The 13,931-nt window shown below is 26.2% G+C and overlaps 2 protein-coding genes across 2 annotated transcripts; one reads left to right on the plus strand and one right to left on the minus strand.

Moving 5' to 3' along the window:
- Positions 1-175: 175 nt before the first annotated feature.
- On the minus strand, positions 176-1,497 carry LOC145763870 (collectin-46-like). Its single transcript, XM_082575408.1, has 3 exons — positions 1,416-1,497; positions 1,069-1,216; positions 176-467 (listed from the first exon to the last, which is right to left on the minus strand). The coding sequence occupies exons 1-3, from the start codon at positions 1,495-1,497 to the stop codon at positions 176-178; spliced, it is 522 nt and encodes a 173-aa protein (XP_082431534.1).
- Positions 1,498-3,135: 1,638 nt separating this feature from the next.
- LOC145763871 (brevican core protein-like) lies at positions 3,136-4,425 on the plus strand. Its single transcript, XM_082575409.1, has 3 exons — positions 3,136-3,221; positions 3,546-3,693; positions 4,122-4,425. The coding sequence occupies exons 1-3, from the start codon at positions 3,143-3,145 to the stop codon at positions 4,423-4,425; spliced, it is 531 nt and encodes a 176-aa protein (XP_082431535.1). The 5' UTR covers positions 3,136-3,142.
- The last annotated feature ends 9,506 nt before the right edge of the window (positions 4,426-13,931 follow it).

Consider the following 13,931-nt stretch of genomic DNA (forward strand, 5'->3'; position numbering starts at 1 on the left):
TGTTTTTAGACGAGGCGTTTTAGCAAAACAAATATATTTTGATTCAATACAAATCTTAAAAGTAAAAAAAAACATTTTGTAACTAAAAAAATGATAATTACTTTTAAAATCAGGTTAAGGATTGTGATTAAAAAAAATGTTTAACAATTTACAAAAATGATATTTTAGCATTTAGTTAATCTTCAGCTTTTCTTTCACAAAGTGCATCACGTACACCACCATCTGGTCGGTAGCTACATAAAATATCATCCCATTTGCCGTCCCTACGTATTACAACACAGTTTTGGGTTTCCCTTACTCCTTCTTTGACCACCTGTATGTTGTTAGGCTCACCATCATTCCAATTTGACCATGCTATTTCGATTGGATCGTCATTTCCCCAAACAAACTGCCCTTCCTGCTCAATGTCGGTTAGGTCAATATAAATGTCCCCACGATTACCCTTTAATAGGTTTTCCCATAGATCACTAAAAAAAGAAGGGGTTGTCAATTTTTAAAAAAGTTTAAAAGTTAAATCTGTTAAAACAAGACAGCATTAAAAACTATTCACATAGCATGTACGTATTTTAACAAACTATAATAGCCAACGTTTGTATAAAACTAGAGAAAACCTTGGCTCATTTGTTATATTAAACTGAACAAAAAAATGATTTACTACACCTTTGATATTAATAATAAACCAGTCGGTAGCCCGCCCTAAGGTCAATATGTTAATTGTTGTAATATGGTTTCAACTCTTAACTAATAATTGCCTGAGAAAACTGTACTTGTGCACCACAAACACATTTTTATTTATTTTGTAGGCCTATATTTAACATACACAATGGCACCGTTGTGTACTGGTTAGAACACTTTCTACACTACATGAGGTCCTGGGTTCGATCCTCAGTGATATCATGCTGTAGCGCCCTTAAAAAGGTGTCTTAAAGGAATGGACTCATACTGAGGCAGCACTTAATCACGTAGTTATTGGGCAATTATAATCAATATTATGTCCCGAACTTTTCATAAAAAGCTAACTTAAATTTCATATAAAACTTTTGTATTAATTTTACTTAAACTACTTACTCGTAAGTGCTGGCAAATCGTGGCCCAAGCCAGGACAAAGCACCTCCAACTTGCTCGCATTGGTTCTTGGCGTCCTGGTAACTATCAACCCCGTATTGAATGATGTACTCATACTTATTACCGGGTTTATATGAATCTGTCCAAGGAACTAAAACCAATTTTTTATTTTATTTTAAAATTTTGTTACTTGTAAAATGGGTTTTGTTAAAATCACATTAAAAATAGTTTCAACCTTACATAAAATTCGATGAACGAAAATTTTGGTTAGGAACTTCATAAAGCATTTTAATTTAGTTTAACCTAAAATTACGCTAAAAAGCATTAAATAAAGATAAAAAAAAACTTACTTGTTGGGCAATCTTCGTTCGTGGCCTTTGTAAAGTCAAGCATAAATGCAACGCAAACAAAAGCAAGAAATAATATTTTCATTTTGCTAAACTTGGTAACAAAAGTTTCGAAATATGAATAAGTGTTGGTTCATGCAGCAGATTTTATAGCAAGCTTTCTTTTTCTTAAACTCTTTTCAACTTTTATTTCTCTCTCATTTTAAGACTTTCTCATTAAAATCTTTATTAACATGCAGTTAATCTGCCTGCTTGCTACTATGAAAAATTTAAAGTTTGTTTTGGTCAAGTCGCCCACGAGATTTTAAACCAACTTAAACTTAATCCTGTGTAGGCGGAAAATCAATTTTAATTTCTCAATTTTTCTCAAAATTAAAAATTTTTTGAGATGTTTTGATGTTAAACAAATTTTTAACGCGCTAATTAAACTTAAATTAGTCTTCTGTTATTGCAAGTTTAAATTATTTTAGTCGGAAAATAATTCTAAAATCGGTTGAACAGCGATATTAACAACGCGTAGGCGTTACTTTTAAAAATTTTGGGGAAGAATTTTTAAAAAATTTGAAAAACAATTTTTCAAATTTTTTTTTATAATGCAGAATGTAAAGCAATATTTTTTTGTTCGAATATTGATTGTCAAAAATTCAATATGTATGTTATTTTATTTATATATTTTTTACAAGTTTAAATTAGAAAAATAATTTTTTATTTAATAGAATGTTGAATTTTTAAATTCTAAAAAATTAATGTAAAAGTAAAATGAATTAAATTACTTTAATATAAATTAAAATGACTCTACACTTAGAACGGCTTTAAGAATTATTTTTCAGCCTTTTTTCCATTTTTTGTATAAAATTGTGCTTATTAAATTTAAATTAATCTTCTGTTATTGCAAATTAAAGTTTATTTTTGTTTAATTTTAAAACCACTGCCTACACAATTTTGTATAAAAAATTTGGAAGAAAAACTAAAAAATATTTTCCTGAAACTGTTCCAAGTAAAGATTGATTTTTTATTATAGAAATAAAATCAATTCTACTTTTACTGCTAATTTTTACAAATAAGAATCAAAAAATTAGGTAGATTAAAACAAATTAAACATCTTAATATTAAATTAAATGTCCTATTAAATTAAATTTATACAAACAATTATATAAAAAAAATAAAATAGAGTTTTTATTTTAACAAATAAAATCTAAACACAACAAACATTGTTTTATTTTCTGCGTTACAAAAAAATAAAAAAATTGTTTTTCAAATTTTTTAAAAAAATTTCCACAAAATTTTAGTACCATGTAGGCGTTGTTAATATTGCTGTTTAACCGGTTTTAGAATTATTTTCCGACTAAAATACTTTAAACTTGCAATAACAGAAGATTAATTTAAATTTAATTAGTGCGTTGGAAATTTGTTTAACATCAAAACATCTCAAAAAATTTTCAATTTTGAGAAAAATTGAGAAATTAAAATTGATTTTCCGCCTACACAGGATTAAGTTTAAGTTGGTTTAAAATCTCGTGGGCGACTTGACCAAAACAAACTTTAAATTTTTCATAGTAGCAAGCAGGCAGATTAACTGCATGTTAATAAAGATTTTAATGAGAAAGTCTTAAAATGAGAGAGAAATAAAAGTTGAAAAGAGTTTAAGAAAAAGAAAGCTTGCTATAAAATCTGCTGCATGAACCAACACTTATTCATATTTTAAAACTTTTGTTATCAAGTTTAGCAAAATGAAAATGTTAGTTTTTGCTTTTGTCTGCGTTGCGTTTATGCTAGGGTATTCGCAAGTTTCAGCAGTTTGTGAAAGAGGTAAGTTGTTTTACTAGATGTATATATTTCAATAACTTTATATGTGGATTCAATCGTGGGTTCAATCCCCACTGCTCTCATGCTGTAACTCCCTTGAGTAAGGCCCTATAAACGGTACAAACTCCTGCTGACCTAGCACTTAATCAGCAGCATAATTACCGGACAATTAAAGTCTCTATAATATTTCAAAATGCTACAGGCAACTCAAGACTGGGTCGGAGTAACTGATGTTACTCTATGTTTAAGTCGCGCATTCGACTTTCCCACATCGAGGATAAAGATATATACAAAAAAAATGTTGTTTGATTACATTATATTCCTTAGTTGTATGGGAAGATTCTTACAAACCTGGGAACGGTCACGAATATCGTCTTATTGAGGATTGTTACAGCTATTATGACGCACAACGTAAATGTTTAGCTGTACAAGGAAAGCTGGCTGTCCAAGGAATGAGGGTGGAATTTCGATTTAAGTAAGCCAAGTTTTAAAGCTATTTTTAAATATATAAGTTTCTGATAAAACACCGTATTTTTATTAAACTTGAATGTTCTTGATATTGGCTTCATTTAATAATTCTCACGTGCATAATTTTCGGGTTGACTGATAATAAAGAAAGGGCGAATAAACAAGGGGCAAAATCTTTAATAATAAAACATTAAAATTGCGCTGACTGTTTGTTAAAAATCTAATTGGAAACCAAATACGGAAAATGAAACACTTTTTAATTGGTCAAAGCTCACCCTAACCCTCTTTTAAAAAATGTAAATTACTTTAAAAAATAATATCGAACAAAATACGAATAAAAAGTCAATGCAATTCCGCGTTTTTTTGGTTTCCTTTATTTTTTGTTGTCTCAAACTCCGCGTACCCTAATTTTCTTATATATTGTTTTTACTGTAGCCGCATACATACCAACCTATTGTCAGGAAATGGCAGTGACGTTTATATCGGTTTAACCGACCTTGAGGGCGGGGGCGATTTTACATGGAATGACGGTGTTCCCATATCTCGAGGCTGGACCAACTGGGCCCCAGGTGAACCCCTCATCCGGGACGTAACATTTTACGAAGATCTTAGTTCATTGGTTGCAACCTGCGTAGTTGTAAGTCGCGACGACGATGGTCTTTGGTCTAATATACCATGCAAACGTGATGGTACATACGAAACATATGGGGCTTTGTGCGAACGACTTATTCAAGGATAAATCCACCTTTCTTAATTGGGTTAAAACAGCTTATTTGTTGCTTAATGGTGTGTTAACACTTTAGAAATTTACTTAAAAATTAAAATTGTAAAGTTGTTTAATAAATGTTTATATTGGGTGTGTAAATAAATTCGGTTAATTTGCAAAAAAGTGTTTACTGTTTTGATCAGAAATAAAGTGTTTACTTATTAGTTAAAAAATTAATTGTTAAATAAAAAAAATAAAAAATTCTAACGTTAGAAAAATAACAAAACAAGTTTGATATTGATGCTATAACTTTTTTGAGTTTAAACTAAACAACAGTTATAACTAAGTGTTGTACAATAACAAAAATCTAAAATTTAAATATCAAAACGTTTATTTTGAATTTTTCAATTAAGCTCTCTGATTAAAATATTTAATGCAATTAAACTCCCTGCGTGCTTTTGCAAATTTAAACCTTTTCCTCCTGCTCAAGAGAGTCTATGAATTGGATTTGATGACCATGCCATAACATACTTAAAATCTTTATGTTAACATTATAACTTTTGGCATGTTTTAAATCATTAAATTGATTTTGTCATTTTTTTCCGTCGCATTGTTGTAATATTAATTGTATATATTTATTATTTACTTTTATCAATGTGCGAAAAACCAAAAAAAAAAAAAAAAAAATTATAACCACAATTATTAAAGTAATATATAATCATTTCGTTTAAATAAACTAAGGCACAATTTTAAAATATAAATTTGTATTATGGTATTCGCGTTTGTAAGGTCTTAATTGGTTTATCATTGATAAACATTCTTTATTTTATTCTATTTTCATTAGCACTTGTTAAAACACCCGGTCTAAACCTCGGTCTTTTCTTCCTCGCCTTGGGAACAACAACAACAAAAAGTCAATGAAGTTAGATTAAGATAGCAAAAAGATAAACTGATAACGGTCAATTAAAAGTAAACGAGATACTTTTAAACAATATTAGATGTCAAACTTATAGTAGCAGAGTTAAGCTCAATAAAAGTTACGTTTACAGTTTCAACCTATTGTAAAAAGTTAAACTAATGCATTGCAAAATCTATATAAGTATTAGGAACAATTTTTATTAAGTTTCGCTATTATAAAATAATAATAAACTTTTATAAAATTGATTACAGACTTAATACCGTATATATATAGGGTTAGTGTTCATAAATATTGGAAGCAGTGAGAAATTTGGCCCATTTCAATAAATGTTCAACTTTATGAAACTTTGAAGATTTTGGGAAAACGAAAGTGGAAGCCTGTGACCAACATAACCTCATTCATTCTGTCCTACTACAAGCTTAAGATATATAAAGGTGACGTCATTATTCCTGATTGTTAAACACTTTTAGTACTTAAATATGTTTGGTATACAAAACCACGTTGCACTTTTAAGGTTAATATATCATATTTTATATAATGTTATAGAACGAGATAAAAAAGCTTTATATATATGCTGTGTAAGGTAGCATGACGTCATTACATTAATATTGAGTACATTTAAAAAAAAAAGTTATAAAATTTTTATTAAAAAGTTAGAGCACTTTCATATATGCGCCATATAAGGTAGCGTGACGTCATCAATAAAATATTTGGGCCAATTTTTTTCGGAAAAACAAATTATTTTTTTTAAATCAAATTTTAAATATATCATTAAAAAGTTATGACATTTTTATTAAATTTTCCGTGATTCCCGAAAATAAAAAACTAGAGTTTTATTTGAGTCGTTTTGGCCTAACTAACATTCAAGATAAAACGTTTTTGTAAAAGTAGAACAAAAGTTACCGCATTTTCATATATGCGCCTTATAAGGTAGCGTGACGTCATCAATAAATCATTATTAGGGCCAACTTTTTTTAATAAAAAAAAAAAAATCCAAATCAAATTTTGAATATATTATTAAAAGCGCATTAGTCTAAACAACAAAGTTATGACATTTTTATTAAATTTTGCATAATTTCTAAAAATTAAAAATTAAAGTTTTATTTGATTCGTTTTGGCCTAACTAACGTTCAAGATAAAACATTTTTGTAAAATTCGAAGTAGAACAAAAGTTACCGCATTTTCATATATGCGCCATATAAGGTAGCGTGACGTCATCAGTACATTAATATTGGGGTCAACTTTAAAAAAGAAAAATTAAATTTTTTTAAATCAGATTTTAAACATATCATTAAAAGCGCAGTAGTCTAAACAACATACAGTTGGATTATTCTTTAAATATATTAATATTTGTAAAAGTTATGACATTTTTATTAAATTTTGCATAATTTTTAAAAATTTAAAATTAAAGTTTTATTTGATTCGTTTTGGCCTAACTAACGTTCAAGATAAAACATTTTTGTAAAATTCAAAGTAGAACAAAAGTTACCGCATTTTCATATATGCGCCATATAAGGTAGCGTGACGTCATCAGTACATTAATATTGGGGTCAACTTTTAAAAAAAAAATTAAATTTTTTTTAAATCAGATTTTAAACATATCATTAAAAGCGCAGTAGTCTAAACAACATACATTTCGATTATTCTTTAAATATATTAATATTTGTAAAAGTTATGACATTTTTATTAAATTTTGCATAATTTTTAAAAATTTAAAATTAAAGTTTTATTTGATTCGTTTTGGCCTAACTAACGTTCAAGATAAAACATTTTTGTAAAATTCAAAGTAGAACAAAAGTTATAGCACTTTCATATATGCGCCGTATAAGGTAGCGTGACGTCATCGGTACATTAATATTGGGGTCAACTTTTTAAAAAAAAATTAATTTTTTCTAAATCAGATTTTAAACATATCATTAAAAGCGCAGTGGTCTAAACAACATACAGTTGGATTATTCTTTAAATATATTAAGATTTGTAAAAGTTATGACATTTTTATTAAATTTTGCATGATTTCCGAAAATGAAAAATTAAAGAATTATTTGATTCGTTTTGGCCTAACTAACGTTCAAAATAAAACATTTTCGGAAAATTCAAAGTAGAACAAAAGTTACCGCATTTTCATATATGCGCCATAAAAGGTAGCGTGACGTCATCAGTACATTAATATTGGGGTCAACTTTTTTTTTTAAAAACTAAATTTTTTTAAATCAGATTTTAAACATATCATTAAAAGCGCAGTAGTCTAAACAACATACATTTCGATTATTCTTTAAATATATTAATATTTGTAAAAGTTATGACATTTTTATTAATTTTTGCATGATTTCCGAAAATGAAAAATAAAAGTTTAATTTGATTCGTTTTGGCCTAACTAACATTTAAGATAAAACATTTTCAGAAAATACGAAGAAAAACAAAAGTTACAGCATTTTCATATATGCGCCATATAAGGTAGCGTGACGTCATCAGTACATTAATATTGGGGTCAACTTTTTAAAAAAAAAATTTAATTTTTTTAAATCAAATTTTAAACATATCTTTAAAAGCGCAGTAGTCTAAACAACATACAGTTCGAATATTCTTTAAATATATTAATATTTGTAAAAGTTATGACATTTTTATTAAATTTTGCACGATTTCCGAAAATGAAAAAAAAAAGTTTAATTTGATTCGTTTTGGCCTAACTAACATTCAAGATAAAATATTTTTTTGTAAAACTCAAAGTAGAACAAAAGTTACCGCATTTTCATATATGCGCCATATAAGGTAGCGTGACGTCATCAGTACATTAATATTGGGGTCAACTTTTTAAAAAAAAAATTAAATTTTTTTAAATCAGATTTTAAACATATCATTAAAAGCGCAGTAGTCTAAACAACATACATTTCGATTATTCTTTAAATATATTAATATTTGTAAAAGTTATGACATTTTTATTAAATTTTGCATAATTTTTAAAAATTTAAAATTAAAGTTTTATTTGATTCGTTTTGGCCTAACTAACGTTCAAGACCAAACATTTTTGTAAAATTCAAAGTAGAACAAAAGTTACCGCATTTTCATATATGCGCCATATAAGGTAGCGTGGCGTCATCAGTACATTAATATTGGGGTCAACTTTAAAAAAAAAAAATTAAATTTTTTTAAATCAGATTTTAAACATATCATTAAAAGCGCAGTGGTCTAAACAACATACATTTCGATTATTCTTTAAATATATTAATATTTGTAAAAGTTATGACATTTTTATTAAATTTTGCATGATTTCCGAAAATGAAAAATAAAAGTTTTATTTGATTCGTTTTGGCCTAACTAACATTCAAGATAAAATATTTTTTTGTAAAACTCAAAGTAGAACAAAAGTTACCGCATTTTCATATATGCGCCATATAAGGTAGCGTGGCGTCATCAGTACATTAATATTGGGGTCAACTTTAAAAAAAAAAAATTAAATTTTTTTAAATCAGATTTTAAACATATCATTAAAAGCGCAGTGGTCTAAACAACATACATTTCGATTATTCTTTAAATATATTAATATTTGTAAAAGTTATGACATTTTTATTAAATTTTGCATGATTTCCGAAAATGAAAAATAAAAGTTTTATTTGATTCGTTTTGGCCTAACTAACATTCAAGATAAAACATTTTCGGAAAATACGAAGTAGAACAAAAGTTACAGCACTTTTATATATGCCTTATGAATAACCAAATACTTTCTAAACTATTATTGTCTTGCTTTTAGAAGCTTACAGAAGAAATTGTGCAGCTATCCAGAATAAAGTGGTCATACATCATCAAGAAATGCAATTCATAAGTGGTTTTGTTTTTATTACTTTTATTGTAATCACTTGTCGCATATTTTTTTTTTACTTTTTCGATTTCTTGTGAAATACATAGTTCCAAACAAGCTTCTGTTTTAAATGAGCATCGGTGGCTAAACGCTCTGGCGCGTTGGTCTTGTAATCCTGCGCCTTAGGTTCGAATCCAACCTATGCTAAAAATTTAAAAAATTTTTTAATTTTTTTTATAAGTTAAAGTTACGTGTTCAATCAAGCGGAACTTATTGGTGCGTTGATTAATCACGTGATCAATTATTGTAAAATAAAAAAAAAAATTTTAATTTTTTTTATAAGTTAAAGTTACGTGTTTATTCAAGCGGAACTAATTGGTGCGTTGATTAATCACGTGACCAATTATTGTAAAATAAAAAAAAATATTTTCAATTTTTTGTTTATAAGTTCAAGGTACGGGTTTACTTAAGCGGAACTAATTGGCGCGTTGATTGGTCACGTGACCAATTAGTGTGAAATAAAAAAATAAAAATATATTAAAAAATGTTTTGGGCAAAAATATCACGTGACCTAATTAAACCCAAAATAAAAATTACCTCAAACTTTTGTTTTACTGAAAATTTTCGCGAAATGTTTTATCTTGAATGTTAGTTAGGCCAATGCGCGTCTAATAAAATACAAAATTTTAGGTTTTAAAATTTCATAAATTTTTAATAAAAGTTTCATAACTTTTATGAATATTAATATTTTCAAAAAATATTTTGTAAACACGTTAATTGGACCTGTGGAGTTTTAACAAAACAAATATTTTTCGATTTAAATTTTTTAATTTTTTAAAAAAAATTTGTATGCAATATCATTGGCCAAAAATATCACGTGACCTAATTAAACCCAAAAATAAAAATTATCTCAAACTTTTGTTTTACTGAAAATTTTCGCGAAATGTTTTATCTTGAATGTTAGTTAGGCCAATGCGCGTCTAATAAAATACAAAATTTTAGGTTTTGAGATTTCATAAATTTTTAATAAAAGTTTCATAACTTTAATGAATATTAATATTTTCGAAAAATATTTTGTAAACACGGTAATTGAACCTGTGCGGTTTTAACAGAACAATTATTTTTCGATTTAAATTTTTTTATTTTTTTTTATTTGTATGCAATATCATTGGCCAAAAATATCACGTGACCAAATTAAACCCAAAAATAAAAATTATCTCAAACTTTTGTTTTACTGAAAATTTTCGCGAAATGTTTTATCTTGGATGTTAGTTAGGCCAATGCGCGTCTAATAAAATACAAAATTTTAGGTTTTGAGATTTCATAAATTTTTAATAAAAGTTTCATAACTTTTATGAATATTAATATTTTCGAAAAATATTTTGTAAACACGGTAATTGGACCTGTGCGGTTTTAACACAAAAATTATTTTTTGATTTAAAATTTTTTATTTTTTTTCAAAAAATTTGTATGCATTATCATTGGCCAAAAATATCACGTGACCTAATTAAACCCGAAATAAAAATTACCTCAAACTTTTGTTTTACTGAAAATTTTCGCGAAATGTTTTATCTTAGATGTTAGTTAGACCAATGCGCGTCTAATAAAATACAAAATTTTAGGTTTTAAGATTTCATAAATTTTTAATAAAAGTTTCATAACTTTAATGAATATTAATATTTTCGAAAAATATTTCGTAAACACGGTAATTGAACCTGTGCGGTTTTAACAGAACAATTATTTTTCGATTTAAAATTTTTTATTTTTTTTTTAATTTGTATGCAATATCATTGGCCAAAAATATCACGTGACCTAATTAAACCTAAAATAAAAATTACCTCAAACTTTTGTTTTACTGAAAATTTTCGCGAAATGTTTTATCTTGAATGTTAGTTAGGCCAATGCGCGTCTAATAAAATACAAAATTTTAGGTTTTGAGATTTCATAAATTTTTAATAAAAGTTTCATAACTTTAATGAATATTAATATTTTCGAAAAATATTTCGTAAACACGGTAATTGGACCTGTGCGGTTTTAACACAAACATTATTTTTTGATTTAAAATTTTTTATTTTTTTTCAAAAAATTTGTATGCAATATCATTGGCCAAAAATATCACGTGACCTAATTAAACCCAAAATAAAAATTACCTCAAACTTTTGTTTTACTGAAAATTTTTGCGAAATGTTTTATCTTGAATGTTAGTTAGGCCAATGCGCGTCTAATAAAATACAAAATTTTAGGTTTTGAGATTTCATAAATTTTTAATAAAAGTTTCATAACTTTAATGAATATTAATATTTTCGAAAAATATTTTGTAAACACGGTAATTGAACCTGTGCGGTTTTAACAGAACAATTATTTTTCGATTTAAATTTTTTTATTTTTTTTTAATTTGTATGCAATATCATAGGCCAAAAATATCACGTGACCAAATTAAACCCAAAATAAAAATTACCTCAAACTTTTGTTTTACTGAAAATTTTCGCGAAATGTTTTATCTTGAATGTTAGTTAGGCCAATGCGCGTCTAATAAAATATAAAATTTAAGGTTTTGAGATTTCATAAATTTTTAATAAAAGTTTCATAACTTTAATGAATATTAATATTTTCGAAAAATATTTTGTAAACACGGCAATTGGACCTGTGCGGTTTTAACACAAAAATTATTTTTTGATTTAAAATTTTTTATTTTTTTTCAAAAAATTTGTATGCAATATCATTGGCCAAAAATATCACGTGACCTAATTAAACCCGAAATAAAAATTTCCTCAAACTTTTGTTTTACTAAAAATTTTCGCGAAATGTTTTATCTTGGATGTTAGTTAGGCCAATGCGCGTCTAATAAAATACAAAATTTTAGGTTTTGAGATTTCATAAATTTTTAATAAAAGTTTCATAACTTTTATGAATATTAATATTTTCGAAAAATATTTTGTAAACACGGTAATTGGACTTGTGCGGTTTTAACACAAAAATTATTTTTTGATTTAAAATTTTTTATTTTTTTTCAAAAAATTTGTATGCAATATCATTGGCCAAAAATATCACGTGACTTAATTAAACCCGAAATAAAAATTACCTCAAACTTTTGTTTTACTGAAAATTTTCGCGAAATGTTTTATCTTAGATGTTAGTTAGACCAATGCGCGTCTAATAAAATACAAAATTTTAGGTTTTAAGATTTCATAAATTTTTAATAAAAGTTTCATAACTTTAATGAATATTAATATTTTCGAAAAATATTTCGTAAACACGGTAATTGAACCTGTGCGGTTTTAACAGAACAATTATTTTTCGATTTAAAATTTTTTATTTTTTTTTTAATTTGTATGCAATATCATTGGCCAAAAATATCACGTGACCTAATTAAACCTAAAATAAAAATTACCTCAAACTTTTGTTTTACTGAAAATTTTCGCGAAATGTTTTATCTTGGATGTTAGTTAGGCCAATGCGCGTCTAATAAAAAACAAAATTTTAGGTTTTAAGATTTCATAAATTTTTAATAAAAGTTTCATAACTTTTATGAATATAAATATTTTCGAAAAATATTTTGTAAACACGGTAATTGGACCTGTGCGGTTCTAACACAACAATTATTTTTCGATTTAAATTTTTTAATTTAAAAAAAAAAATTTGTATGCAATATCATTGGCCAAAAATATCACGTGACCTAATTAAACCCAAAATAAAAATTACCTCAAACTTTTGTTTTACTGAAAATTTTCGCGAAATGTTTTATCTTGGATGTTAGTTAGGCCAATGCGCGTCTAATAAAATACAAAATTTTAGGTTTTGAGATTTCATAAATTTTTAATAAAAGTTTCATAACTTTAATGAATATTAATATTTTCGAAAAATATTTCGTAAACACGGTAATTGGACCTGTGCGGTTTTAACACAAACATTATTTTTTGATATAAAATTTTTTATTTTTTTTCAAAAAATTTGTATGCAATATCATTGGCCAAAAATATCACGTGACCTAATTAAACCCAAAATAAAAATTACCTCAAACTTTTGTTTTACTGAAAATTTTCGCGAAATGTTTTATCTTGAATGTTAGTTAGGCCAATGCGCGTCTAATAAAATACAAAATTTTAGGTTTTGAGATTTCATAAATTTTTAATAAAAGTTTCATAACTTTAATGAATATTAATATTTTCGAAAAATATTTTGTAAACACGGTAATTGAACCTGTGCGGTTTTAACAGAACAATTATTTTTCGATTTAAATTTTTTTATTTTTTTTTAATTTGTATGCAATATCATAGGCCAAAAATATCACGTGACCAAATTAAACCCAAAATAAAAATTACCTCAAACTTTTGTTTTACTGAAAATTTTCGCGAAATGTTTTATCTTGAATGTTAGTTAGGCCAATGCGCGTCTAATAAAATATAAAATTTAAGGTTTTGAGATTTCATAAATTTTTAATAAAAGTTTCATAACTTTAATGAATATTAATATTTTCGAAAAATATTTTGTAAACACGGCAATTGGACCTGTGCGGTTTTAACACAAAAATTATTTTTTGATTTAAAATTTTTTATTTTTTTTCCAAAAATTTGTATGCAATATCATTGGCCAAAAATATCACGTGACCTAATTAAACCCGAAATAAAAATTTCCTCAAACTTTTGTTTTACTAAAAATTTTCGCGAAATGTTTTATCTTGGATGTTAGTTAGGCCAATGCGCGTCTAATAAAATACAAAATTTTAGGTTTTGAGATTTCATAAATTTTTAATAAAAGTTTCATAACTTTTATGAATATTAATATTTTCGAAAAATATTTTGTAAACACGGTAATTGGACTTGT

Source organism: Corella eumyota, chromosome 1 (assembly GCF_963082875.1).
Source record: "Corella eumyota chromosome 1, kaCorEumy4.1, whole genome shotgun sequence".
In the NCBI taxonomy this organism is placed as follows: Eukaryota; Metazoa; Chordata; class Ascidiacea; order Phlebobranchia; family Corellidae; genus Corella; species Corella eumyota.

Coding starts and splice junctions, on each gene's coding strand:
- LOC145763870 (XM_082575408.1), bottom strand. CDS start 1,497: ATGAAAATATTATTTCTTGCTTTTGTTTGCGTTGCATTTATGCTTGAC. Junction 1,217..1,415: donor GAACGAAGATTGCCCAACAA/GTAAGTTTTTTT, acceptor AATTGGTTTTAG/TTCCTTGGACAGATTCATAT. Junction 468..1,068: donor CGATTTGCCAGCACTTACGA/GTAAGTAGTTTA, acceptor TTCTTTTTTTAG/TGATCTATGGGAAAACCTAT.
- LOC145763871 (XM_082575409.1), top strand. CDS start 3,143: ATGAAAATGTTAGTTTTTGCTTTTGTCTGCGTTGCGTTTATGCTAGGG. Junction 3,222..3,545: donor TTCAGCAGTTTGTGAAAGAG/GTAAGTTGTTTT, acceptor TATATTCCTTAG/TTGTATGGGAAGATTCTTAC. Junction 3,694..4,121: donor AGGGTGGAATTTCGATTTAA/GTAAGCCAAGTT, acceptor TTTTTACTGTAG/CCGCATACATACCAACCTAT.